At 35.8% G+C, this 27830-nt stretch overlaps 1 protein-coding gene across 1 annotated transcript in view; it reads left to right on the forward strand.

Annotated features, from left to right (window-relative positions):
* PXDNL (peroxidasin like) overlaps positions 1 to 27830 on the forward strand; it is a gene marked incomplete at both ends in the record, with an annotated part of 520299 nt that overhangs the window by 392494 nt on the left and 99975 nt on the right. The window contains 3 exon segments of the mRNA XM_084230567.1: positions 10633 to 10741; positions 12837 to 12994; positions 24658 to 26161. Of these exon segments, the coding sequence (XP_084086693.1) occupies positions 10633 to 10741; positions 12837 to 12994; positions 24658 to 26161 (1771 nt within the window).

Raw genomic sequence — 27830 nt, forward strand, 5'->3', positions numbered from 1 at the left:
AAGTGCACGCATTATCAGAGGATTTTCCAACATTGACGTCCTCACTTGGCAGTTATGGGATGTGATAATTCTACTCATTGTATAAGAAATGGAATGAAGAGGATCATGTTTTTTGGGTGTCTATTCAAATTGGGAAATAAAGACAAGGGATAATCCAAAATAATAAAAAAAATATAACAATTTAAGCAAAATCTGGGCATTATACATAAAATAAAGCCAGATTAGCTGATAATCAAAACAATGAATTTATAATAGCAAAAGAAAAAATTCTATAATTTGTAATGTTTAAATTAAGAAAGTTCTTCTCATAAACTACTTTTTTTTTACATTGATACAGTAAGGATACAGAGCATTTCCATCACCAGTAATATCTCTCACATAGTCACATTCACTTCCCTTATAATCCTGGATAGCCACTAATCTGTTCTCCTTTTCTCTAATTTTGTCAGTTCAATAATGTTATATAAATGGAATCTCGCACTCTGTTAGACCTTTGGGGATTAGTTTTTCCACTCACCATAATTCCCTGGAGAGTTATACAAGTTTTTGGGTATATCAATAGTCGGTTCCTTTCCATTGCTGAGTGGTGGCAATGTACGAGCTTCTCCAAGGGAAGGATTTCATTGGAGAAATGAATGGTTGCCTGGGAATTAGAGGGATATTGGTGAGAGGGATTATTGGAGAATTAGAGGGATTATTGGAGATATAATTCCTCCTTGAGGGTATCAAGTGAAGACAAGCTAAATGAATATGGTTGTACTGATGCATGAATTTCATGTAGCCTGAGCAAAGAATCCTCATTACTTTTGCATGGGGAGGATAGAACTGAGGGAGGATTTTGCACTGATTCCTGCCTAGAACTATAATAAGATGTATTGGAATTGCCCCCTTTAGAAATGACCTTTTGTCAGAAATTTGTAACCTCAGAAATCAAGGATGGGTTTCAGGACATTTAAAGATGTGGGCCAAAATACAAGGAAAAATAGCTCTTACTCTTAAGTAGGATGGCTTAGGAGTGAAATTCCTCATATCTACCCCACTGCTAAAATTTTTATATAATAAAAATAAAAAGAGATATTATATAATATCTCTACTGTCATTTAACATGTTTTCTTAAACCATAACTCAAATTTCAGGGTTTTTTTTAAGTTCTGTATTTTTTTTTTTGCATCATTGTTTATTTATTTTTTTTATTGAGTTCAGTTTAGTTTTATTTGTAAAATACTGAGTTACTGAGTTCAGTTGGTTTTATTTGTAGTTTTTGTTTTTTTAATATTTTATTTTATATAATTCTTACATCATTTTTCATTTTTGCACAATGTATGCATTTTTATTTTGTTTATATTCCCCATACAGTTGCACCCCCCTTATTTTGACCCTAATCTTTCCTCTCCCCATCCCCCCCATAGTGTATCTCTGATTTCTAGTTCCTTGTTGATTTTGATTTTTTTCTTTATTATAGTTAGTCTTTTTCCTGGTCCCTTATTTAGGTTTTCTAAATTCCTGCTATGAGTGAGACCATCCAGTATTTTTCTTTTTCTTCTGGCTTATTTCGCTCAGTATGATCCCTTCTAGCTCCATCCATGTTGCTGCAAATTGCATGAGTTTATCTTTTTTGATTGCTGAGTAATATTCCATTGTGTACATATGCCACACCTTCTTCATTCAATCATCTATTTTTGGGCATATGGGTTGTTTTCATAGCATAGCTATTGTAAATACTGCTGCTGTAAACACAGGGGTGCAGGTGCCCTTTGGAATTGATGTTTCTGTGTCCTTTGGGTAAATACCTAGGAGTGGAATTGCTGGATCATATGGAAGCTCTATCTTTAGTAGGCTGAGGAATCTATACACCCAAAGCTGTGATAGTGAAGGCAAACATAAACAGCTGGGACTACATCAAATTAAAGAGCTTCTGCACAGCAAAAGAGACAAAAAACAAAACAAAGGGATACCCCACCAACTGGGAGAAAATGTTTTGCATACAAACCTTATGATAAAGGACTGATCACAGAAATCTACAAAGAACTGATAAGACTCAATAAAAACAAAGAAAATAATCCAATCAAAAAATGGGCAGAAGAGCTAAAAACTTTTCCGAAGAGGAAATGCAAATGGCCAATAGGCATATGAAAAAATGTTCAGCATCACTTGTAATCAGGGAAATGCAAATCAAAACTACAATGAGATGCCATTTTACACCAGTGAGAATGGCACATATTAAAAAAAACTAGCAACAACAAATGCTGGTGAGGATGTGGAGAAAAAGGAACTCTCCTGCCCTGCTGGTGCAGTGCAAACTGGTCTAACCACTATGGAGAGCTGTGTGGAGATTCCTCATTGTTCATTTTTAAATAATAACCCCCCTCCCTCAGGTGTATTTCCCATGGAATTTCCTTCACCGCTTCTCATAAACTTAATAAATTGTTATAGATTTTGTAGATTTAAATTTATTGAGAATCCATCCTCTTCTTTAGGATGTCCTTAATGTGTTTTACATTGGCAAATATCCACACAGTTCTTTGTCTAGATAGTATTTAGCATGTGAATGCTACACATTTTAATTCCAATTAAAATGTTAATTTTACTTAAACCATAATTTATTTTAACACCTCTGTTGTGCATCCATCCCAAGCCTGGCAGGTTCAGTCAATTCTTGTAGATGAAAATAGAATTTGGAGACTTCACTGGAATTTGCAGGCCTTTAATGCTGAAACAGGGGACCATATTCACAGGTAGGCAGAGAGAGTGAGAGACTCCAACAGTGAGAGAGGCAGAATAACAACTCCACTGCCCAGCCCCCTTTAAGTGTGCACAGCCACACAACCAATACATTGTTAGAAATGTAAGGTCCATCTGTTATTTGCCACATGTCTGAATGGTAGAAAACACAGCATTTAAAGGGATGGACTATCTGTTGTGTAGAAGGTGAAAAAAGCCTGATTTTAACTCATTTTCCTTAAGACCTTAAATATATGGAGATACAAATATATGTATTTATATACATACATGTATTTCTCTACAAATATATATAGACATACTGTTAAGTAGTGTGACATGTAAGACTCAATCTTGCTGATTAAAATTGTTCAGTATAAGGACACAAGATATATTTATTAAAGATTGGAAAAGTAAGATAGTGGGAAAGAATCTTGGATTACATAATCAGACTTAATCATTTTGAGTACCTTATTTATTTATAACTATAATTTTCTTAGTTTTTAGAAAGGTAGAATTACATACACTTAAGAGTCATTCTTGTCACAGAATTTCTGTTTCTATGATAGAATTCATATGTGCAATAATAGTCAGGAAGTAGCTTATAGCATGTCTACACAATAGAAATTACCATTGATACATTTTAATGTTTGGACTAGGCTAGAATTGAAATGGTGACACAGAATTCATTGAATGAAAATTATAAAGCACAGACAATATTCCTACACTGTTTCCAATTATATAAAAATAAATCTAAACAATGTCATCCTTTCTGAAATTCTTATTTGGTATCTAATTGTTGGATATTTAATTTGGTTTCACCCACCATATACCCAATTCTAAAAGTTAAAAACTGATCTGGGTGGCATGAGTTTATCCTTTTTAATTGCTGAATAGTATTCCATTGTGTATATATACCACATCTTCTTGGTCCAGTCATCTATTTTTGTTTTGTTTTGTTTTTAAAGATTTATTTATTTATGCATACAAGACCTGGGGTATAGGTCAGAGATATGGGGAAGTGTGAGGACCCAGCAGAGACAGAGTGGGGAACAGAACAGGCAGACTGACTGAAACACACTGCTGGGGGGAGCAGCATGTGAGACAGGAGAGGTCTGCTTCACCTTGTGGTTTGCTCCTTGGCAGATGGGGGATCGAAGTCATGCTGCAGAGGCTGTGAACTGCTTCATAGTGCAGTGTTTACCCCCTTGCACCACCAGGGAGGTCCCAGTCATCTATTTTTGGAAGAGCACAAGGATTATAGTGACGGTTCACGGGTGACTTGGTGGTGAGAATTTCATGGTGACTACACCTAAGAGAAATCAAACATTGTACAAAAATGAACAATGCCGTACACACACACAGACAAATATTTTTAAACAACCTGATCTGGAACATAATCTAATCTGAATTCATTTTCACTCAAGGTCTTGTATGTGTCCAGTGGTCCTTTAATCTCAATTTCATCCATATTTGCATAAACAGCAAGGCTAACATCTGCCTAATCCTTCTTATTCTCCTCCTTTTACCCAACTACCACCTCTCACCAGTTCTTCCTCTGAGATACTGCTTCTTTTCTATTTCTCTTCTCTCCAAGACTAACTCTTCTATAGTTCATCCTTTCATTATTTAGACTTTCATAATAAAAAATTTTCTAAATTCTCTTTCAACCTATAATAGTTTCCATTTTATCTGTATCTTATACCTAATAAATTGTATTGAACAAATATGAATTTGTTCAAAAACAAATAATCACAATAAAAGGTGTATCTTGGATACCAAAACCAATTTTTTAAAAAAAAGAAAAATACTATGTCTTTTTCAGTCTATGAAAAAACAGTGGTGCCTGCAGGAATCCATTTACATATTTAACAATGCAAAATGATGAATAAGGCAGATTCATTGCTGTTCAAGAAAATTATATCACAAAGGCAGTCATTAATGTCAATTTGCATGCTGGGTAAGTGTCAATGTCAGCAATAGTCAAGGTCATTCTTCTAGGGGGAAGATTTAATGTGATGCAACCTATTAAGTTTTGAGGGTTGCATTATCTGGCTGGTTTTCTCTGACAAGGGGAGGATGAGGTAAAGAATTCTCAAAACCATTTGGGCATTGTGGAAGAGACTCAGCTTTGATTGAGGTCATTTTGCTGTGGAAGTGACAGTGAGAGCACAGCTGCTTCATTTCAGTATCCCTGCTCTGGGTTCTGTCCCCAGAACTGGCTCAGCCAGGGCCAAGTCTTTAATAGAACACAATGGCACAGAGATGATGGTGGTTATTTGACTTAAGCTTCCTTTTTCTGAAAGGATCCAGATTTATCTTTTGATTTTATCCTCAAAGGAGCTGAAACAGGGACAGAATTTGAAAGTAAATGTTCATTAGATAATTTTCAATGTATTAATTTTGAAACCTTATTGGGGACTTATTCCTTTTCATTCACCCTAAGATTTAAGAAAGACAAATTATCTAGTTCTTTTTCTACTTCTGAAAAATTTGCATGAAGAGATAGAAAATATACTCAGAATATTCTTATCATTCTGTCCCTTATGCCTTTAATTGACTTTTTTTGGGACAAAGACATTAATGTACCCCAAATAAACTGAATTTGCTTCTTTTCTGCAGAAATTTATGGATTTTTTTTTTGCAATTTGTGCCAAACTGAATAAAACAATACTGAAAGTGAATGAATAAATAATTTTAACTTAAAACTATAAAACTTTTTAAAAGTTCATAATTAAAATTACATTAAAGTTAGAAAGACAATGTTACCAAGAATATTTTCCATATGAGAATATTACATATTTAATGTGGTTTTAGGATTTTATAAACAAACAACTTTTATAAGATTTTTATTTGTGCCCTTTAGATTTTTATTATTTCTAAGAATATTTGCATATTATGCCAAGTCATGTTACTTTCTCCTTTTCATGAATCTCAATTGTTAGTTCTTATTAATACAGAGAAATAGCAAGTTACATTAAAAGGTATTCTGTGACAACACAGTATCAGTTGGTTACTATGTGAGGATGTATATTACCTAATGGTTTAGAACACAATATTCACTGAAAGAAACCTTGTACTTCCATTGTGACATGCAGTTTTCAAAGAACTTTGAAAGCCCTTTTATGTGATAACCAAATTTGTTGACTACATCAGGCTTCAATTATATGCTGAAGAGATATTATTACCATTTTATGAATGAGTCAAAATATGAAGAAAATATGTAAAATTCCTATGCTTATAAAGTTTGTACATCTATAACAGCAAAAACTATTTTACCACATACCATCAAAGCAAAACTATCAAACAAATAAAATTTAGACTAACCTGCTGAACAATGTTTTCCTTAAATTGCAATTTCTCTTGCCAAATTCTTTCTGCCACAGTGAACAGCCTTTTGACAGGTAGCATCTCAATACCGCTGTGCACTGTGGTAACTCAATCTCACCTACAATTTTATTTTTTCTTCCAAATACAAACAGACTTTGAAAGCATATATTGCACAAAGGGATGATGACAATAATTGTCACGTATATGAGCACGTAATTCAGGCCACTTTCTATACTTGAGGTTAATTTCCCAAGTGAAGGAGAAAGCAGAACTTAGAAAGGCTAACATCTTAATCAAATAATCAATTCAGCATATATACCAGCATAGATTGATTTGATTGATCTCAGTTGCTTTTTTCCAAGTAAGTGCCATAGACTAAATAGAATCATTCTTACTTTTTTTTTTTTGCCACATCACAATCAGATACATGTAATTATATTGAGAATATTCAGTTTTCTCATGATCATTGGATTTTGATTGATTTCCCGCTTGGTATATTTATTTTCTTACATCTTTGTTAATTTTTGGATCATATTTGATTTCTTCCCTCCAGTGTAGTCCCTGTACTTCTCCCACCCCCACAGCACCTGTATCCATCAATACAGTTGCTTTAATACACTTCAATACAGTGCTCTTCCCTCTCCTATTTTGAGACCTTTCCCTCTTCCTCCCATGCTATATGACTCAAATATATGGTCAGCTTGCAAGTTTTGTCTTTTTATTTTGCCTGACACTTTTTTTTTACTTCTCTATAGTCTGCATATAAATGAAACCATGTGGTATTTATCTTTTTCCTTCTGATTTATTTCACTTAGCATAATCTCTCCCATGTCCATCCATATTGCTGTAAATGACACGAGTTTATCTTTTTTATTCACACATAATATTCCATTGTTTAGCAACTTAATTGGTTTATTCCTTCTTGTGACCAAAGCCCAGTTTCATCATGGTCATTGTATTTGTAACAATTATAATACAATTAACTCTTAAATCATTTTATGGTAATCTCAGTTTTCTAATTTTTACATTAAACACTCTTTTTAGCATCCGTCCATGCATGCATCCAGCCACACACACTTCCATTGCTGTATAATTTTCTCCAATTCTTTCCACACAAAGTTGCAATGGATATTCTGATTTATAGTCATTATGCATTTGCATGAGAATTTCTCTGGATGTAGATGTGGAAAAGAGATTCCAGCGTGAGAGTATGTATATAAGTAATTTCACTAAGTAAAAAGAAAACAAAATAATTACTGAACAAAATCTAACACATGCCAAAATTTGATATTGATCAATATTTTTATTTTCTTATAAGTATAAAATGGTATACAAAACATCAATACTTTAAATTTTATTTTCTGAGGTAACTCTGACTATCTGCTATGTACATTAATTCTCAAAGCTTTCCTTTTAATAATATGCCTGATATATGTTTTCTTAATGTGTTACAAAGCAATATTAATTATGGGTAAGATTTAGAAATTGAAAATTTTGAGACCTATTTTATTATTTGTATATATACAATCTATTTTAATCTTTTGTTGATTGCAAATTGTTTCATATAATCAAGTCAATGAATTCGTCTTTGTTTTCAATTATCTTTGGCTAATTTATAGCCAATCCAACATGTTTTACATTAGTAAAGGAAACACAGCCTTGCAGCATCTCAATATTGTGGTCATAAAAATGACAGTTCTTTTTTTTTTAAAGATTTATTTATTTATTTATACAAGCACTGGGTACAGTCAGAAGCGCGGGAGGGTGAGAGAATTCACCAGAGCCAGAGCAGGGAGCAGAATAGGCAGAAGGACCGAAGTACACTGCTGAGGGGAGCAGTGGGCGGCAGGAGAGGTCTGCGCGCCATGTTGGACCCTCGCCCTGCGGCTGGGGATAGAACTGGTGCTGCAGAGGCTGCGGGTAGCTTTGCAAGCCGGCGCTCAACCGCTGCACCACCGGGGAGGCCTTAATGACAGTTCTTATCTATATTATTTCTATTGTAGTAATACTTGCTTACATACTGTATAAAATTGAGAGGTATAGGTTCACAACCCTTCAAATGAAATGATACCACACCCCACCCATTAGCAAAACACCCAGAGTCCTTCAAAATATTCTCCCTGTCTTTATGGCACCCTCAAGTCTAAAGTCTATCAGATCTTTAGAGTTGCTTTTGGTTTAGTTTTGTATGACCCTTTGTTTTATTTCTGTATGTTTCACATATGAGTAAAACCACCCATTATTTCTGAATGAAACCATTTCATTATTTCACATATGAGTAAAACTACCCAGTCTTTCTCCTGATGTTTCCACTTAGAATTATCTCCTCAGTTCCATTCATGCATTTGCAAATGGCAGAAGTTCATTGCTTCTCATACCTGACTAGTTTTCCATTGTGTAAATATGCCATATCTTCTTTATCCACTCATCTGTAATTGAATATATAGCTTGGCTTTTGTAACTAGTTCTTCAATGAAATTAGAGCTGCAGATGACCTTTTGAATTAATGTTTGTGAATCCTTGGGTTGATAACAAGTTGTGTGACTGAAGGATTTATTTTTAGATCTATATATAATATTTTGAGAAACCTCCATACTGATTTCCATGGGGTCTAGACCAGGCTACATTCCTACCAGCAGTGTACAAGTGTTCTTCTTTCTCTACATCTTTGCCAACATTTGTTGTTTCTTGTCTTTCTGATAGGGCCATTCTCCCAGGTATAAGGTGGTACCTCATTCTGGTTTTGATTTACATTTACCTGAAGATAAGTGATGATAAACAAATTTTCAAGTGCCTGTGGGGCATCTGTATGTCTTCTTTGAAGAAATGTCTATTTAGGTCTTCTATACAATTTTGGAATGGGCTGTTTTTTTTTTGTTTGTTTGTTTAGCTATATGAGTTCTTTTTGGATCTTAGATATTAGCTGCTTATATCTATTATTGGTAAATATTCTCTCCCATTCATTATGATTTTTTTCAAAGATTTATTTATTCATGCATGCATGCATGCATACAAGAGCTGGGGTACAGGCCAGAGGTGCAGAGGGTGAGATGATTCACCAGAGACAGAATGGGGAACAGAACAGGCAGATCTACTGAAATACAATGCTGAGGGGAGCAGCGGGAGAGTCAGGGGAGGTCTGCTATGCCATCTGGTTTGCTCCCTGGCTGGCTGGGGATCTAACTCGTGCTGCAGAGGCTGCAGACAGCTTCATAGGCTGTGTCTTAACCCCTTGCACCACCAGGGAGTCCCCTGGCCTTCTGTTTTAATGATGGTTTCACTGTCAATAAGTTTTTTAGTTTGATGTCCTATTTGTTTACTTTTGCTATAGTCCCCAAATACTATCTGAAGTCATGTTGTAGAGTGTTTTGACTGTGGATTCTTCTCTGCATTTTATGGTTTCGGGTTCTTACATCCAAGTCTGATAAAGGCTGAGTTAAACAGCCTCATAACAACTACACATAATTTAGTTTACCAAAAATGTCTTTTGATAGAGTCTGATTTTACAATAACCATAATAGCTTATTTTTAATATTTTTGTTAGTGACCATTTTAGGACAATGAACCAAAATTTTTTGTATATTATCCTAGTATAAAGAATTATTTTTTATAATGTCCAGAGATGGAATGTTGTTTGGACTCATCTATAACAAAATGGATAAAGAAAAATATGTGTACACATATATGTACTCTATATTTAATACATATATTATTACATGTATATTTAGTAGTATGTAAATGTGTATATATTTACATATATAACAATTCCATGCTATATTGTTTTAGTACATTTGCATATTTCATGTCTTATTTTTCTTTAAAGATATTATTTTCAAAATCATTTTTGAAGACATAATAATCATGTTTTCAGTATTTAACAGTGCCAAAAGTTATTGCTTTAAATGTCATATAAATTTTATCATACTTTTAATAATCTCAAAAAATACAAAATAATATTGGTATTTATTGTTTTTCCTTTATGTGTTTTAAATATTTATCCATGATGTTTCATTGAACACTTTTTTTTCCTTTAAGTCTATATTTCATAAACCATCATCTGGAGAAGATGTAAAATGTTGAATATTATCAACATTAAGTGAAAAATTTCCTTTGTCTATAATATTCATGTCGACAGAATTCTCACAAGTTAAAAGAGCTATAGAAACCACATGAATTATTTACTGAGAGTTCAGTTCTTGCTCTATAGAGATATGATTTTGTTTTAATGCTAATGTTGAAACAAGGTGGGTGAAGAGATATGCATTTCATATCTTCTCCAAGATGACAAATTGCTAACACACTTGAATCTCATTTACTTCAGTGTTGTAAAAAAGAAAATATTTCACATAATTCTACATGTTTTGGAAGAAAGATAGTTAGGAATGCCTTAAGTATCCAAATAATGCTGTTATTCTTGATAAATTTTGTTCAGAATAATTACCTACCTCTCTGCAATGGACAGTATCGTGTGGACACAGTGTAACATTCTTATTGACTTAGATTTTATGGTAACATAATTTTCTCACATTATTCCTAACTTGAAGGTTTGTTTGATGTTTGTAATCATGGAATTGATTTTCAAAGCAATACAGGGAAGACAAGCTGGTGATGAATTTGTTGAATCATCCATTCTTGATGCTGTACAGAGAGTTGACAGTGCAATTAACTCCACACGAAGACATTTATTTTCACAGTAAGAATTTATTTTACTTTTATTACTAAATTGTTTTTATTTCAATTCTGCTTAGTTTTTAAGTCACAACAGCAGAAGTGGACCAAAGTGTGTTTTCTTCAGCCTGTGTGCATGTATTACTCTCTGGGCTTACCATCATTGTCAGTCAGCTTCAAATATAGGGAAATTTGTTTCCTGTAGGCAGTAACTTATGTCAAAGATCCACTCTATATGCCTCCCCTGTAGATCTCACACAATGGAGTGGTTATATGCCAACACCTAACAGTGTCAGAGTCAGTGTTCCTGCCAATCAATGGATTGGATGTGATTGTCATATTGAACATCTTGTTATACACTGGTAGCCCACAGTGAAAATTTTTGCTTGGATATGTGGCACTTTGTTTTTTTTATATATTATTTTTTAAATTATTTGATATATTTTTTACATAATTTTTCATTTTTGTACAATGTATCCATTTTCATCTTGGTTATAGTCCCCATAAAATTCCCACCACCCACTCACCAGTGAACTATCACCATGGTCCCTTATGCTCATCCCACCCTTGTTTTGATCCTACTCCCCCCCACCATGGTATGTCTTTGATTTATAGTTGCCTGTTGATTTTGATTTTTACTTTATTATGATTAGTTTTTTTCCTGATCCTTTATTTGGATCCTCTACATTCCTGCTATAATTGAGACCATCCAGTATTTTTCTTTTTCTTTCTGGCTTATTTCACTGAGCATGTTCCCTTCCAGCTTTGAGTCAGAATATCCTTAAACTAGAGAAAATTTCCAGTTTTGTAAAGTCCCCTGATGAAAGTAACTGACTTGCTTTGCAACACCTGAATGTATTAAGGAAAACATTATTATCTTCATAGTCAAGTAAAATATAAACCCAATCCTCACAGTTATTGGTAAGAAAGGAAATCCCTAAAATGTCATCAGCAAGTACTGCTTCTGTTTATTGATGAACAGTATGGTGTGGTGGTGATGAATTTTTGTCCTAGAGTTATACAACTTATTAATATTATTTTTGTGATTCCTTACTCCATCATTTTCTATCTGGGTGAACTTGGGGAAGTTTAAACCTCTGTACCTCAGTCTTCTTGCATATAAAATTGGGGTAACATGGATGTACTTACTAGGAGGATTGAATAACAGAAATCAAGTGTCTCACTGTGTCTAGCACATAAAACAAAATCAATTAAAGTAAGTTATTAATATTATTGCTACTAACCTATGATATATAGTATTATGATTCCAGACAAAATAACTCAATGTCTCAGTTGACCCAAATCTCATGGACTCAAATATTCATTTTAACCTATTTAGTTTAGTTCTCCAGCTATGTCAAAATGACTACTGTGTTGATCAGTAGGCTTGGTACTTGAGATACAAAGGTAAACAAGGCAGCCTCCTATTCCTAATACAGTCTTTCTTCAGTATAGGAGATAACATATCAATAGTTTAAATACTGAAGTTTAAGTACATCTTCTTGCGCGGTAAATATAGCAGTAGAGAAGACAGCAGCCTGTCAGAGCCAGTAGACTTTATAGGGAGACTGATGCCTGAACAGGGTTTTAAAAGTAAAGGGGAATTTTCAGGCTGCTAACTTTAGGGAAAGAGAGGACAGAAAGTGCCAAGACCTACAACCTAAGTGTTTAACACTGTTTCAGAAAGTTTACTGAGTCCCCTAGACTGTGGATTATATGCTTATAATCCACAAGTTTATAACTCCCTCCAAAGATGTTAATTTTTTTTTTTTTTTGTGGGACACTCGCTAGCGGCTGGGGAACGAACCGGCGCTGCAGAGGCTGCGGGCAGACTCACAGCCCAGTGCTCAACTGCTGCGCCACCAGGGGAGGCCCCAAAGATATTAATTTTTATAGAAAACTATTATGCAAATGATTAATTAATTGAACTGTATATTTTGAGTTCAGCACTGTTACTGACATTTGGAGAGAGAAACATAGCACTTTGTGAAACTTATATTCTGATGGCAAATCTTCCATTCTCAGATTTTGGGAACTATATTCCTAAATGCTCAGCATATATGTGATTCAGATTCTGCCCATTTTTGCCTGCAAACAGTAATGTCTTTTGTTATTTGCAGAAAACCTCACAACCCCAGTGATCTGCTGGCTCTGTTTCGTTATCCGCAAGACCCATTTACTGTAGAGACGGCAAGAGCAGGGGAAATTTTTGAGCACACACTTCAGTTGATCCAGGAACACGTGAAGCAGGGGCTCACTGTGGATCTGGAAGGCAGAGGTCAGTTTCTGGAAGTATTTTAACTAACCTACTACTTACTGAGAGCAAATTGACCACTCCCTCAGTTCTCAGCTCCAAAGCATCATGTGACTTAGAAATTAATTTACTCACCACTTGCCAAATGAATGCAGATGTTTCTTATAGGAACTTTGATTCAAAAGTAAAGATATGTCATTTATTTCTGCTCTGATTTTTATTATTTCTTTCCTTCTACTAACTTGAGTTCTTCGGTCTTCTTTTTCAAATTCCTTGATGAGTGACAAGATTATTAATTTGGGCTTTCTTATTTCTTGACATGGTCCTTTATTGCTATATACTCCCCTCTTAATACTGCTTTTGCTGTGTCCCATATATTTTAGAAAGGTGTGTCCTCCTTATCATTTGTCTCATGGTACATTTTTACTTTTTTCTTTGTTTTCTTCATTACCCAAGTGGCTTCCCATGGTGTGTTCTTTAGTCTCTATGCATTAGAATATTTCTTTTTTGTTGTTGTTGTTGATTCTAGTTTGATGCCTTTATTGTCAGAGAAGATACTTGATACAATTTCATGCTTCATAAGTTTGTTGATACTTATAATGTAACCCAATATGAGCTCAATCCTGGAGAATGATCTGTGTCCACTTGAGAAAAATGTGTATTCAGTTTTTTATGGCAAGTTGTGCCTTATAATAAATCTATGAGAGCTAGTCCTTTGTTTAGGGCAATTTTATCCTTATTTATTTTCTGTATCATTGATCCATCCATTGGTGAAAGTGGTATGTTGAAGACTCCAACCACCTATATATTTTCCCCAATTTCTGTTTTACTATTTAATAATAATTTCTGAATGTATTGTGATGTTCCTTCATTGGTAAGTATATATTGATGACTGTTAGGTCTTACTGTTGTATTGTTTCCTTAATAATTATAAAGTGTATATCCCTGTCTCGTTACTTTTTAAGTTGGAAGGCTATATTATCTGATATAAATATGGTTGTCTCTGCCTTCTTTTGGGTGCTGTTTGCTTGTTGAATTGTTTGTTAACCCTTTAATTTCAGTCATTTTATGCTAGGAAATTATGTGTGTTTCTTAGAGACAGCAGAAAGTTGAATTTTATTTCCTGATCCAACATAATACTCTTAGTTATTTTATTCATGAGTTAAGTCCATTTATATTTAGAGTGAATATTGATATATGAAAGTTTGCTGCTGCCATTGTATCAATAGTTTTGTGTTTGCATAATTGTGTTTTTTTGTATTTGTTAATTTTTTGTATTTGCATACATACTAAAGTTCCTTTCATTATTTCTTGGAGGGGAGTGTTCATTGTTGTAAACTCTTTAAAATTTTGTTTGTCTGAGATCTTTATTCCTTCCTCAAATTTGAAGGAGAGCTTTATAGTATAGCATATTTGAGGTTGGACATTTTTATCATGGGGGATTTTGAATGTCACTCCATTCTATACCTGACCATGTGCTTCTTCAAGAAGTATGATATTAATCTAATTGGGGTTCCTTTACAGGTTATTATTTCCTCATCCTAGTCAGCTTCATGATTTTTTCTTTGTCTTAGACTCTCAGAAGTTTTACTTTTATGTGTCTTGCTGTAGTTTTCCTTTTGTTTAAGTAGCTTGGTGTTTCTATGACTTCTTGTATTTGTTCGTACATTTCCCTCTGCAAGTTTGAGATGTTTTCTTCTATTATTTCTTTAAATAGTTCTTCATTTCCCTTCCTGCTCTCTTTTCTTTCTGAGATGGCTATCATTATTATATTTTCTTTCTCCATGGTGTCAGGTAATTGTTAAATTGTTGCTTTATTTTTCCCCTTGTAGCTCTCTTTTTCTATTTTGAATCTTTCCCATCTTAATCATTGAGCTCACTGATTTATTCTTCCATTTGTTTTATCCTATTTCCTAGGCATTATCCAGAGTTTTTCATCTCATCCTTTGATCTTCTACTTCTTTGCATTTCTATTATTTTCTTTTTTAGAGATTCTATTTTATCTTTTGTTCATGGATTGTATTTCTCATAACATGTATTTGCTTTTCTGAGTGTCTTACATATCTCTAAACTGCTATTCTGAATTTCCTATGCATTGTTCCAGTTCTTTGATTTTGTTAATTATGGCAGTTTTGAACTCTGTATATGATAGGATGGAAAGCCATACAGCTCCCCCTGCATTTCTGGTTAAGGTAGAGATCTGGGTATCATGGCATTGGTGGCTATGTGGGGTGGCAGTGTTCCAGGACAGGGAGAGGGGCAGCCCAAACCCTGCAAACCTGACTATGCAAAATGGGTTCTGCCATCCGCCGCATCAACACAAAACATATGAGACTTTAATGGGAAGGAACTTTAATAAAACTAGGAAACAATACAGGAAAAGCACAGAATCTAGTTTCTAAATGAAGCACCCAAAGTTACCTGTCCTCTTGTGGGTAAAACTCCATCCAAATGGGATTGGCCCAGAGCAAGGCCCCAAAGCCTGCCACAAGTCTAAGGCATCTTCCAGTGGGGACCCACAGAAAGGGGTTAGAAACAACCAGACAAGCCCGGAAGGAAAAGAGAAAAATCAAAATCAAGATAAAAGCTGCCGTTGTCACCTCCCCACGGGTCTCACCCACATCTGTGTCACCCAGTCCACGACCAAAAGGCAAGCACAATTTCTTCATGTGTCTCTCTGCTCCATGTGCCTCCTCTAGGTCTCCTTCTGGCTCCATCCTGCTTCCTTCCTTCCTCAGTCTCCTCTGCAGCCTCTTCTCTCTGCTCAGCTCCACCCTCCTTTTGGGTGGGGCAGGGAACTTGGAACCTCCCCCTCTACTGGGGACCACCCTGTTACAGCAGGCCTAGCTGTGGGATGTCCATACAGCTCACCATACCTGAGTCTGGTCAAGGCTGGAATCTTGGTATGAAGGTGTCTGTTGTTGGGTGGGGTGGTGAGAAATGCACTATGGGCTGGCCACGCAGCTCTCTCCACTGCTAGTTGGAGTTGGGACCCAGGGATGGTTCCAAAGATCAATGACATTAAAGCCTTTGTTCTTTGAAAGAATACACAAAATACAGTTCTTTGGAAGAATAAACAAAATAGAGAAATCTCTAGCTAGGCTCATATGAAAATGAGGGAGAAAATACAAATAAATAGGATCAAAAAAGGAAAAGGAGAAATTATAGCAGAGTCTTCAGAAATTCAGAGGAAAACCAGAAATTACTATGAACATTTATATGCATACAAACTCAACAACCTAGATGATATGGACAGTACTAGAATTATGCAGTCAACCATGACCGAATAGGGAAGAAATAGAGACACAAAATGAACCAATCACAAGCAAGGAAATTGAAACAGTAATCAATCAACCTCTGCAAAAAATAGTTTAGGACCAGATCACTTCATAAGTAAGTTCTATCAAACTTTCAAAGATGCACAAATTACTTTCATGTACAGATTCTTTTATTTATTTATTATTGTTATTTTTTAATTTCATAGATTTTATATCATTTTGCACAATGTATGCATTTTCATCTTGGTTATTGTCCCCATATAATTCCCACTCCCATGTTTTGATCCTACTCCCTCCTCCCCCTGTAGTGTGTCTCTGATTTATAGTTGAATAGCAGTTACTTGTTGATTTTAATTTTTACTTTATTATAGTTAGTCTTTTTCCTGGTCCCTAATTTAGGTTTTCTAAATTCCTGCTATGAGTGAGACCATGCAGTAATTTTTCTTTTTCTTTCTGGCTTATTTCTCTGAGCATGATCCCTTCCAGCTCCATCCATGTTGCTGCAAATTGCATGGATTTATCTTCTTTGATTGCTGAGTAATATTCCATTGTGTATATATACCACATCTTCTTCATCCAATCATCTATTTTTGGGCATTTGGGTTGTTTCCATAGCTTAGCTATTGTAAATTGTGCTGCTATAAACATAGGGGTGCAGGTGCCCTTTTGAATTAATGTTTCTATGTCCTTTGGGTAAATACCTAGGAGTAGAATTGCTGGATCATATGGAAGCTCCATCTTTAGCAGGTTGAGGAATCTCCACACAGCTTTCCATAGTGGTTGGAACAGTTAGCACTCCCACCAGCAGTTCAGGAGAGTTCCTTTTTCTCCACAACCTCATCAACATTTGTTGTTGATAGTTTTTCTTTTTTAATATGTGCCATTCTCACTGGTGTAAGATGGTATCTCATTGTAGTTTTGGCTTGCATTTCCCTGATTACAGGTGATGCTGAACATTTTTTCATATGGTTGTTGGTCATTTGGAGCAGTTTCTTTTTAGCTCTTCTTCCCATTTTTTGACTGGATTATTTACTTTGTTGAGTCTCATCAGCTCTTTGTAGATTTCTAAGATCAGTCCTTTACCATTAGTGTTGTATGCAAAAATGTTCTCCCAATAGGTGTGGTATCTCTTTATTTTGGTTACTGTATCTTTTTCTATACAGAAACTTTTTAATTTGATGTAGTCCCAGCTATTTATCTTTGCCTTCACTATCACTGCTTTGGGTGATGTGTCTTTAAAGATGTTACAGAGATGTATGTCATGTAGTGTTTCACCTGTATTTTCTTCTATATATTTTATGGTTTCAGGTCTTATGTCTAGTTCTTAATCCATTTTGAATTGGTTTTTGTGCATGGTGTGAGGTAGTTGTCAAGCTTCATTCATTTGCATGTAGCGACCCAGTTTTCCCAGTACCATTTATTGAACAGACTTTCATTGCTCCATTGCATATTCACTGCTTCTTTGTCAAAGATTAGTTGACCGTAAATCTGTGGGTTTATTCAGTTCCATTGGTCCATGTGTTTGTTCTTGTTCCAATTCCATGCAGTTTTGATTATTATGGCTTTGTAGTATAGTTTGAAGTCTGGGAGTGTGATACCTCCATTCCCTTCTTTTTTTTTTTTTTTTATTCAGGAAAGCTCAGGCTATTCAGGGTTTTTGTGGCTTTATATGAATTTCATCAATATTTGTTCTATTTCTTTGAAGAATGTCATTAAAATTTTTATTGGAATAGCATTGAATCTGTAATTGCTTTTGGTAGGATGGCCATTTTGATAATGTTAATTCTTCCAATCCATTTAGCAGGGGATGTCTGTCCACTTCTTTGTGTCTTCTTCTATTTCTTTTGACAGTGTTTTATAGTTTTCTTTGTCTAGGTCCTTTACCTCTTTGGTTAGGTTTATACCCAAGTATTTTTTTTGTTTGTTTCAATAATAAAAGTGATGGCTTTCTTGATTTCTTCTTCTTCTGATTGATTTTTTTGTGTATAGGAAGGATACTGATTTTTGTGTGTTGTTGTGTATCCTTCTATTTTACTTAACTAATTGATTAGTTTTTCTGTGGAGTTTTTGATATTATCATATCATCTGTGAATATTGATAGTTTAACTTCTTCCTTCCCTATTTGGATTCCTTGTATGTCTTTCTCTTTTCTTATTGCTCTGGCTAGGACTTCCAATATTATATTGATAGGAAATGGTGAGAGTGATCACAAATGAAAGGGGAGCAATCACAACAGACTCAGCAGAAATCAAAGAATAATCACAAACTACTATGAACAGTTATATGCAAACAAATTCAACAATCTAGAAGAGATGGACAAATTCTTACAAATTTACAATCACCCAAAGCTAGATAAAAATGTAATAGATCCCCTAAACAGACGAATTACAAGCAGTGAAACTGAAATGGTAATCAAAACCCTTCCGAAAAACAAAAGCCCAGGAACAGATGGATTCAGAAACAAACTAGTGGCTATCCTCAAAAAATTGAGAAGGAGGGGATCATACCAAACACGTTCTATGAAGCCAACATTACATTAATATCAAAACCAAACAAGGACAAGGCCAATCTCTCCAATGAACACTGATGCAAAAATCTGCAATAAAATTTTAGCTCTCAAAATCCAACAATGTATCCATAAGATTGGGGTCAAAATAAGGGGGTTTCAATTGTGTGGGGAATATAAAAATAAAATTTATTAAAAAAAATGGAAGAAAACTTCCCAAACTTGAAGAAGGAATAGAATTTAGAAAAGCAGGAAATTTGAAAAATACCAAGATACATAGAGAACAGGAAAACTACAGTAAGACATGTATTAGAAAACTTCAAGAGTCCAAGAAAGGTAAAAAATAATGAAGCTGGCAAGGGGGGAAATAACAGATAACCTACAAAGGAGTCCCAATTAAGCTAAATCACACTTCTCTGAGGAAACACTGCAAGAGTGGAATGACATATTCAAAATAATCCAAAATAAAAAATTTCCAGCCAAGAATATTCCATCCTGCAAAAGTCTCCTTCAGATACAATGAAGAAATAAAGACATTCTCCCTAAGAATCTTATGGAGTTTGCAAGCACTGAAATCCCCTCAAAAAAAAAAAGAAAAGAAAAGATAATTCACCATGACCAAGTAGGATTTATTCCAGGGACACAAGTATGGTTCAACATCCGAAAATCAATCAATGTAATCCAGCACATCAACAAAAAGAAATATAAAAGACATATGACATTATCAATAGATGCTAAGAAAGCTTTCAACAAAGTGTAACAACGATTTATGATAAAGGCCCTTGAAATTCTAGGGATACAAGGAACATACCTCAACATCATAAAGCCATATATGACAAGACCATAACTGGTATCATTCTCAATGGTGAAAAGCTGAAAGCATTTCCATTAAGATCTGGAACATGCACAGACTCTTTCAAAAATAAAAAAAAATGAGGGAATATTTCCAAGTACACATTATGAGCTGAACATTAATACCAAAACATACAAATATGTCATAAAGAATTAAAACTACAGACCAATCTCTCTATGAACACAGGAAACTCCTCAAACATTCTTAGCAAACTGAATCTAACAATGCACTGGAATTATTGTACATCTTGACCAAGTGGGATTTATACCACCAATACAGGGATAGTTCATCATCCATATTTTAATCAATATAACTCACCATATCAACAAAAAGGAAAGAAAAAAATCTTATGATGTTAGTAGTAGATACTGAGAAAGCATTTGATATTATTCAGCATCAATTTATGATGAAGTGCATAAAAAAGTGGTAATAAATGGAACCATATCTTAAAAATAACATAAGACATATATTACAAACCCACGGCCAGTATCATTCTCAAGGATGAAAAACTGTATAGTAAAAGAAACAGTGACCAAAACAAAAAGACGCCCTACTGAATGGGAGAAAGTATTTGCACACCACACTATTGATAGGGGATTGATATTAAAGATCTATAAAGTTCTTAGACAATTCAACTAAAACAAAAGAATCCAATCAAAGAATGGGCAGAAGAGCTAAATAGGCACTTCTCCAAAAAAGTCATGTAGATGATCAACAGACATATGAAAAAATTGTCATGATCACTTATTATCAGGGAAATGCAAATCAAAACCATAATGAGATATGACTTCACACCTGTGAGCATGGCCCATATCAGAAAAAAAAAAAAAACACAAATTAGCACTGGGGAGGGCGTGGAGACAAAGGAACCATCATACACTATTAGTGGGAATATGGGCTAGTCCAGGCCATATGGAATGAAGTGTGCAAGTTCCTTAAAAGAATAAAAATAGATTTACTATAAGTATATATGGACTCTAGAGAAACCAAACAAAGCATCAAATAAACACAAACATAAGACTGGCCCTTGAAAGAAGACCATAGATCTGAGACACTCAGTGGGTGGCGTGGGGAGAAGAAGAGTATGAGGGAGTGGCATTATAGTAATATATAGTGAGAACCCCAAAGACTTCACATAAAGACTAACCAATACAATAATCCAATTCTGCAAAGTGACAGGATACTAAATCAACATAAAAAATCAATTATCTTCATATATTCAGACAATATGCTAAAAGAAGAAAAAATTAAGAAAGTCGTCTCATTTAAAATCTTACCAAATGAAATTAATACTTAGGAATACATTTAATAAAGAATGTGAAGGACCTATATACTGAAGAGTATAAAACATCGTTAAAGAAAATTAAGAAGACATGAAAAGTTGGAAAGATATTCCTTGTTCTTGGATAGGGAGAGTCAACATTGTTAAAATAACTCTCCTGCTCAAAGCAATTTGCAGGTCCAATGCATTCCCAATGAAAATCTAATGGCATTCTTCAAAGACATGGGATTAATAGTAATGAAATTCACATAGAGCCAAAAACACCCCACATAGCCAGAGCTGACACATCAGAAAAGGGATGAATGGGGGTATCACATTTACAGAATTCAAACTGTACTATAAAGCCACAGAATTAAAACAGCATGGCACTGGAACAAAAACAGACAAACGGACCAAAGGAATAGAACTGAGAGTCCAGAAATAAAACCACAAATTTATGCATTACTAATCTTCAATAAATGGTGTTGGGGAAACTGAATTGCCACATGCAAAAGAATGAAACAAGACTTCTTTCTCACACCATACATGAAAATCAACTCCAAATGCATGAAAGACTTGTATCTAAGACCTTGTATATAAAGAACTTGGACTACATCAAACTTAAAAGCTTTTGCACAGTGAAAGACAGTAACCAAAACAAAGAGACATCCTACGAATGGTATAAAATATTTGTACATCATACATCTGATAAGGGACTGATATCATAGATCTGCAAAGAGCTTATGAAACTGAATGAAAATAAAACAAACAGCCTGATCAAAAAGTGGGCAGGGCCTCCCCTGGTGGCGCAGATGGTTGAGCATAGTGCTGTGAAGCTGTCTGCAGCCTCTGCAGTGCAGGTTAGATCCCACCGGCTGGTGAGGTTCCCACATGGTGTGTCAGACCTCTCGTTGCACCCGCTGCTCCCCTCAGCAGTGTATTTCGTCGGTCTGCCTGTTCTGTCTGTTCTGTTCCCTGTTCTGTCTCTGGTGAATCCTCTCACCCTCCCGCACATCTGGCCTGTACCCTGGTTCTTGTATAAATAAATAAATAAATCTTAAAAAAAATTGGGCAGAAGAGATAAATAGGCATTTCCCTGAAGAAGACATGCAGATGGCCAAGAAACATATGAAAAAATGTTCATCATCACTTATTATCAGGGAAATGCAAATCAAAACCACAACGAGGTACCACCTCATACCTGTGAGAATGTCCCATATTAAAAACAAACAAACAAACAAACAAACAAAACAACAAGTGCTGGTGAAGGTATGAAGAAAGAGGAACCTTCTTACATTGTTGATGGGAATGTAGCCTGCTCCAATCCCTATGGAAAGTTGTGTGACCGTTCCTCAAAACAGTAAAAATGGGTCAGCCATATGACCCAGCAATTCCACTTCTAGGTATCTACCAAAGAACACAAAAACATTAATTCAAAAGGAAACCTTCAACCTTATGTTTATTTAAGCACTTCTTGCAAGAGCTAAGGTATGAAAAACAATGTAAATGCTCAACAGAGGAGTGAATGAAGAAGATGTGGTATACACACACACACACACACACACACACATATACATACACACTCAGGCATCAACAAAGATAAAACTCATGCCATTTGTGGCAATATGGATGGCGTTGGAAGGGATTATACCAAGGAAAAATGCATGAGGGAGAAAGATAGCACTGGATGGTTTCACTCATATGTGGTATATAGAGATACCAAACAAAAGGTCAGACAAAGAAAAACCTTAAAAGCTGACCATAGACCTAAGGCATCCAGAAGGGGATGGAGAGGTTGTGATGAAGGGATGAAAACAGGAAGGGGAAGAGCACATTAGACTATGACTAAGGCTACCAGAATAGGGATGTGGTGAGGCTGGAAGAAAGGGGTCCAAATGGTGATTATTGGGGCTTTTATGGTGTATGTGATGAAATAACATACATCTGTAGAGGTGTAAACCTGTGCCAGTAAGACGTATCATGATGTAAATCAACATTGCCTCAACAAATATAGCTTTTAAAAATGTAAGTATAGAAAATAAAGATAGTAATACTTGTAAACTTTTACCAGTTATATAAATCTAGAGGACCTAACTTTTGTGAACTTACTTTTTTAATCCAAAAATCAATGCTATTTTCCATAAAAACTAGTTTATCCCCTTAAGTTTCTCCACTAATTATTATAATCACTGAATACATTCACTGGATTTATTTGAATTTCTTCTACCACTTATAGCATATGTAGCCCTCCTAGTTTGTTTTTTTATGTACTGAAGTACTCATATATTTCTTGCCCAAACTGGACACCTGTTTAGAAAATTTTAAATGAGAAATTTACACAAAGCTTGCAGATTTTCAAAGACTTTTTCTTTAAAATTAAATAAACAAATGTGACTCTTTAGTGTATACACTATTTGTGCTGAGTACAATGGCCACTTTCGTAGATCTATCTTTTTTCACTACCAGAAATAATATGTGGTGCAGGATACTGAGTGATTGTCTCAATCTTTCGGTCATCTGTACAGTTACTTCACAGTATATATGACAGTTGCCAGAACTCAGTATTGTCCTGGATTTTCAGAGTAAAATTTTTATATTCATTTGTAGTAACACTTGAATTAAAATAATTGCAATTAGCATTTAATCATACCAGGTGTGATTTAATCATGATCAAATTTGCAAGAAGTCCACTTCTACATTTTTCTCCAGTTCAGGGTGAAGATAGGGCCAATATGTCTTTCTGGACATATTTTAATTCTCCTTTTACTTATCTCTGTAGAAGAAGAAACAATTTGCAGGAATACCTTAGTCTAAATTCAAATCAATATCTGCAGATATTCAGCTTTGTAAAAATAAAAAAAATCTCATGTTCATGATATTCATGAACAAGATGAATATATCTTCTCCTCTAAAGTTCTGAAGAATTTTAATCTTTTTTCCCCCAAGGGAAATAATACTGTGCTATTCTACTTCTCTTTCATTATTTCTAAAGTTAAAGTCTCTTTACCTCCAGGATAGTTTGACCTAATAGTGAAATTGGTATCCATATTTTGGTGTACAGATATCTTCTTGGGCAAGAATAAGATGTAGCATGATCATTCAGGAGCCAGTTTCAAAGATGAAGGACAAATAGTACTGGTATCATTACTGTTTCTGATGATTAACTAGGAATACTAATTCTTAGCATGCATTAATGTGAATGGTCTTTGCAGATTTTGAGTGATGCTGCAATTAAATTCTATTAAAAGACTGGATACAACACACTCCAGGGTGGTGTTGCACATTTCCAAAGGAACGGCAGCTGTTGGTACTTTGAATGTCACTGCTTAAATTCATTCATATCAAATGTCATATATATGAGTTAATAATCACCAAATTCACATTGGCACAGCTTAGACCCTGTCTTCTAGGAGCATAGAAGCTAAAGGGATTCTGAAATGGAAAAATAATTATAGTCCTGTAATGAGGATTAACAAATCATTACCAACATTATATTTGTACAGTCACAGAACTAGGAGTTAGTAGCAACTGGAATGCATTCTCATTTTCTTTTTGTTTATTCTAGTAGTTATTGCTCATAACAGACACCACTAAACAATTCTCCTGTCTTTTAGAAATTGTTATATAACTAATTTTTCTCTACTTTCAGTTTTGACCTAGTCAAATGCTGTTGGATATTAGAAGGATTTCTGCTCACCTGGTTTCCTGATCTCCATAGTGCCTAGAGATTGAGGATTTCCTCTTTCCCACCAAGAACAGCTCTCATGGTCCCGCTGCTCTGTTTTTCAGAATTCCGCTACAATGACCTGGTGTCCCCCTTCTACCTCAGCCTCATCGCCAATTTATCTGGATGTACAGCCCATAGGCATATGCCAAACTGCTCTGACATGTGTTTTCATCAGAAGTACCGAACCCAGGATGGAACGTGCAACAATCTCCAACACCCAACTTGGGGTGCGTCTATGACGGCGTTCCAGCGCATCCTGAAACCTGCCTATGAGAATGGCTTCAACTTACCCCGTGGGGTGGGGCGTCATATCTTCCCTAATAAGGATCCCCTTCCACTGCCAAGACAGGTCTCAGCAGAGTTGGTGGCCACAGCGACAGTCACCCCTGATGACAGGTACACGCACATGCTCATGCAGTGGGGCCAATTTTTGGATCACGACTTGGATCACACGGTGCCTGCGTTGAGCACGTCTCGCTTCTCTGATGGGCAGCCATGCAGTTCCGTGTGTACTAACGATCCTCCTTGCTTCCCCATTTTTATTCCTCGCACTGACCCGCGGGCGACCCAAGCATCATGCATGTTCTTTGCACGCTCCAGCCCCGTGTGTGGCAGCGGCACAACCTCCTTGATGATGAATTCAGTCTATGCCCGGGAACAGATTAACCAGCTCACAGCTTATATCGATGCCTCTAATGTTTATGGTAGTACAGATATGGAATCCCTCCTTCTCAGAGACCACTCAGAGCCCAGGGGACTCCTGAGGACAGGCTTACTTTGGGCCCCTTCTGGAAAGCCCTTATTGCCCTTTGCTACAGGACCACCCACGGCGTGCACAGGGCAGGACCCAGACAGCAGCGGCCCCTGTTTCCTGGCTGGGGACCACAGAGCCAACGAGCAGGTGGCACTCACTGCCATGCACACCCTCTGGTTTCGAGAACACAACCGGGTGGCTTCGGAGCTGTCTGCCCTGAATCCCCACTGGGATGGAGATACTCTTTATCACGAAGCCAGGAAGATTGTAGGTGCTGAGCTGCAGCACATCACCTACAGCCACTGGCTGCCCAAGATTCTGGGGGGCCTGGGCATGAAGATGTTAAGGGATTACCAGGGTTATGATCCCAATGTTAATGCAGGGATCATTAACTCTTTTGCCACTGCAGCCTTCAGATTTGGCCACACATTAATCAATCCTGTTCTTTATCGACTGAATGACACCTTCGGTGAAATTCCTGAAGGCCACCTTCCACTCCACAGAGGTTTCTTTTCACCTTCGAGAATAATCCAAGAAGGTGGGATAGATCCCCTTCTTCGCGGGCTATTTGGTGTGTCGGCTAAATTGCGCATACCTTCTCAACTTCTCAGCTTGGAGCTGACTGAAAAGCTGTTCGCCTCCGCACATTCTGTGGCACTGGATTTGGCTGCCACCAACATTCAAAGGGGGCGAGACCACGGCATCCCGCCATATGTTGACTTCAGAGTTTTCTGCAATTTGTCTTATGTTCAGAACTTTGAGGACCTTCAGAACGAAATTAAAAATTCAGAGATCAGACAAAAACTGAAAAAGTAAGTATGCAAATGTTACCTGGATTTAAGCATTTCTGAGGGAAGTGGAAGTGTTATAGGATGATGACATTTAGTTTCTTGGTGATGTTATTTCAGAGTTGTTAGAAATTGCTTTTGTGGAAGAGGTTTTATAATGAAGGAAGAATTCTCCAGGAACTGGAATCTTTCCTTTACACCTATACTTATTCACTTCCTTTGTAAATTGAAATACATTTGCCTCCTATAAACGTGTGAGCACATCTCAATTAGGAGAACTTGGAAAACCAAGTTCATTCATGTTCTAGAATAATGTAAGATTTTTTTATTGGTATAAATTCTTTTGTATACCCTTGTATTGTTTAGCTGGACCATTCATAGAGACTTTCAAAGGCAGCACAAATTAGCAAAATGAAAATGAAAATTATTTTGTGTTAAAAGAACAAATCTAAATTTATCATCAGACTGTAAGTCAGGACCCTTTCACTACTTTCACTAATGCCTTTCAGTAAAGTTGTATTCTTTCTATAAGTGAGATTCAAATACTCTTTGAAGTTGCATGTGAAATATTTCCAGGAAAAAAAAAACAACTTTTAATTGATCCCATTCTCAGCAGTACTTATCCCTTATAATATTTTTTTAAATAAAGAAAAGTTTCATAAAGATGATTTGTCTTTAGTTGGCTAAATATAGAAGGCTGATATATTTTCTAACTGATTGAAGTATACTAATATGGAATCTTTTGGGGAATTCAAATTGTTTGTAAATTCTGTGGTCAATTGTCAATATTAGGCCCTAATACTAGGGATATAAATATTTTTATGCCATGAAAATCTGTCTCATACTTAATATATAATATCAAGCTGTGAGAATGAGTAATATATTTAAAACAAATCAGAGTGTCATGCACATTGAATTTCCAGGTTTCTTCTGGAAAGAAACCTGGCTTTGGAGTCATAGGGACATAGTTTAAACCTCTGATCCACCACCTATTAGTGCTGAGAACTTGTGAAAAGTAAATATTCTGAATCTCAGAATATCTATAAAATGGGAAAGTACTGTCTCCTCAGAGTTGCTTAAAGCTTGAATTATAGAGTATGTGTCAGTTACCTAACCCAATTGAGATATGTCACTGGTGATCAACCCATGTTACCTATGAATTGATAGTTTATTATACACTGCCATTTCAGTTGTCAGCATCATGATTACGTTGCATGTCTGCTATGGCCCAGCCCTGTGCTAGGCACTGAAACTTGAGAGGAAGAAAATAGCACCCATGCTCTGGGTGCCTGACACCGTGTAGGGTAGACAGGAAGCTGTTATAATCAGTGTGCAAAGGGCTGTCCCAGAGATGGAAATTGAATATCACAGGAGCACAGATCTGCATGGAAAGTAGCTAGATGATTCACAGGTAGCTATTGATGAAAGACACCATTTGATTTGTTCTTGGAATTTTCTGAGTATGATAAATAGTAGACTATCTCAGGGAGAAGGGTGGAAGAGGAAAGTGTCGGACTGAGTGGCAGGAGGAAGGACTAGAATGGTGATAAGGAGAGGCATCTGTGTTTAATTCAAGAGCAGGAGAGTGGCATAATGGGATATTTTTCCATGAAATGGTGAATGGTAAGAATTTGAAAGATGCAATGCAAAATGTTGCAGCCAGCAGTAAGGAATTCCATTTACTGTAGTAGTC

This window comes from Talpa europaea (genome assembly GCF_964194135.1).
Source record: "Talpa europaea genome assembly, chromosome: 3".
In the NCBI taxonomy this organism is placed as follows: domain Eukaryota; kingdom Metazoa; phylum Chordata; class Mammalia; order Eulipotyphla; family Talpidae; genus Talpa; species Talpa europaea.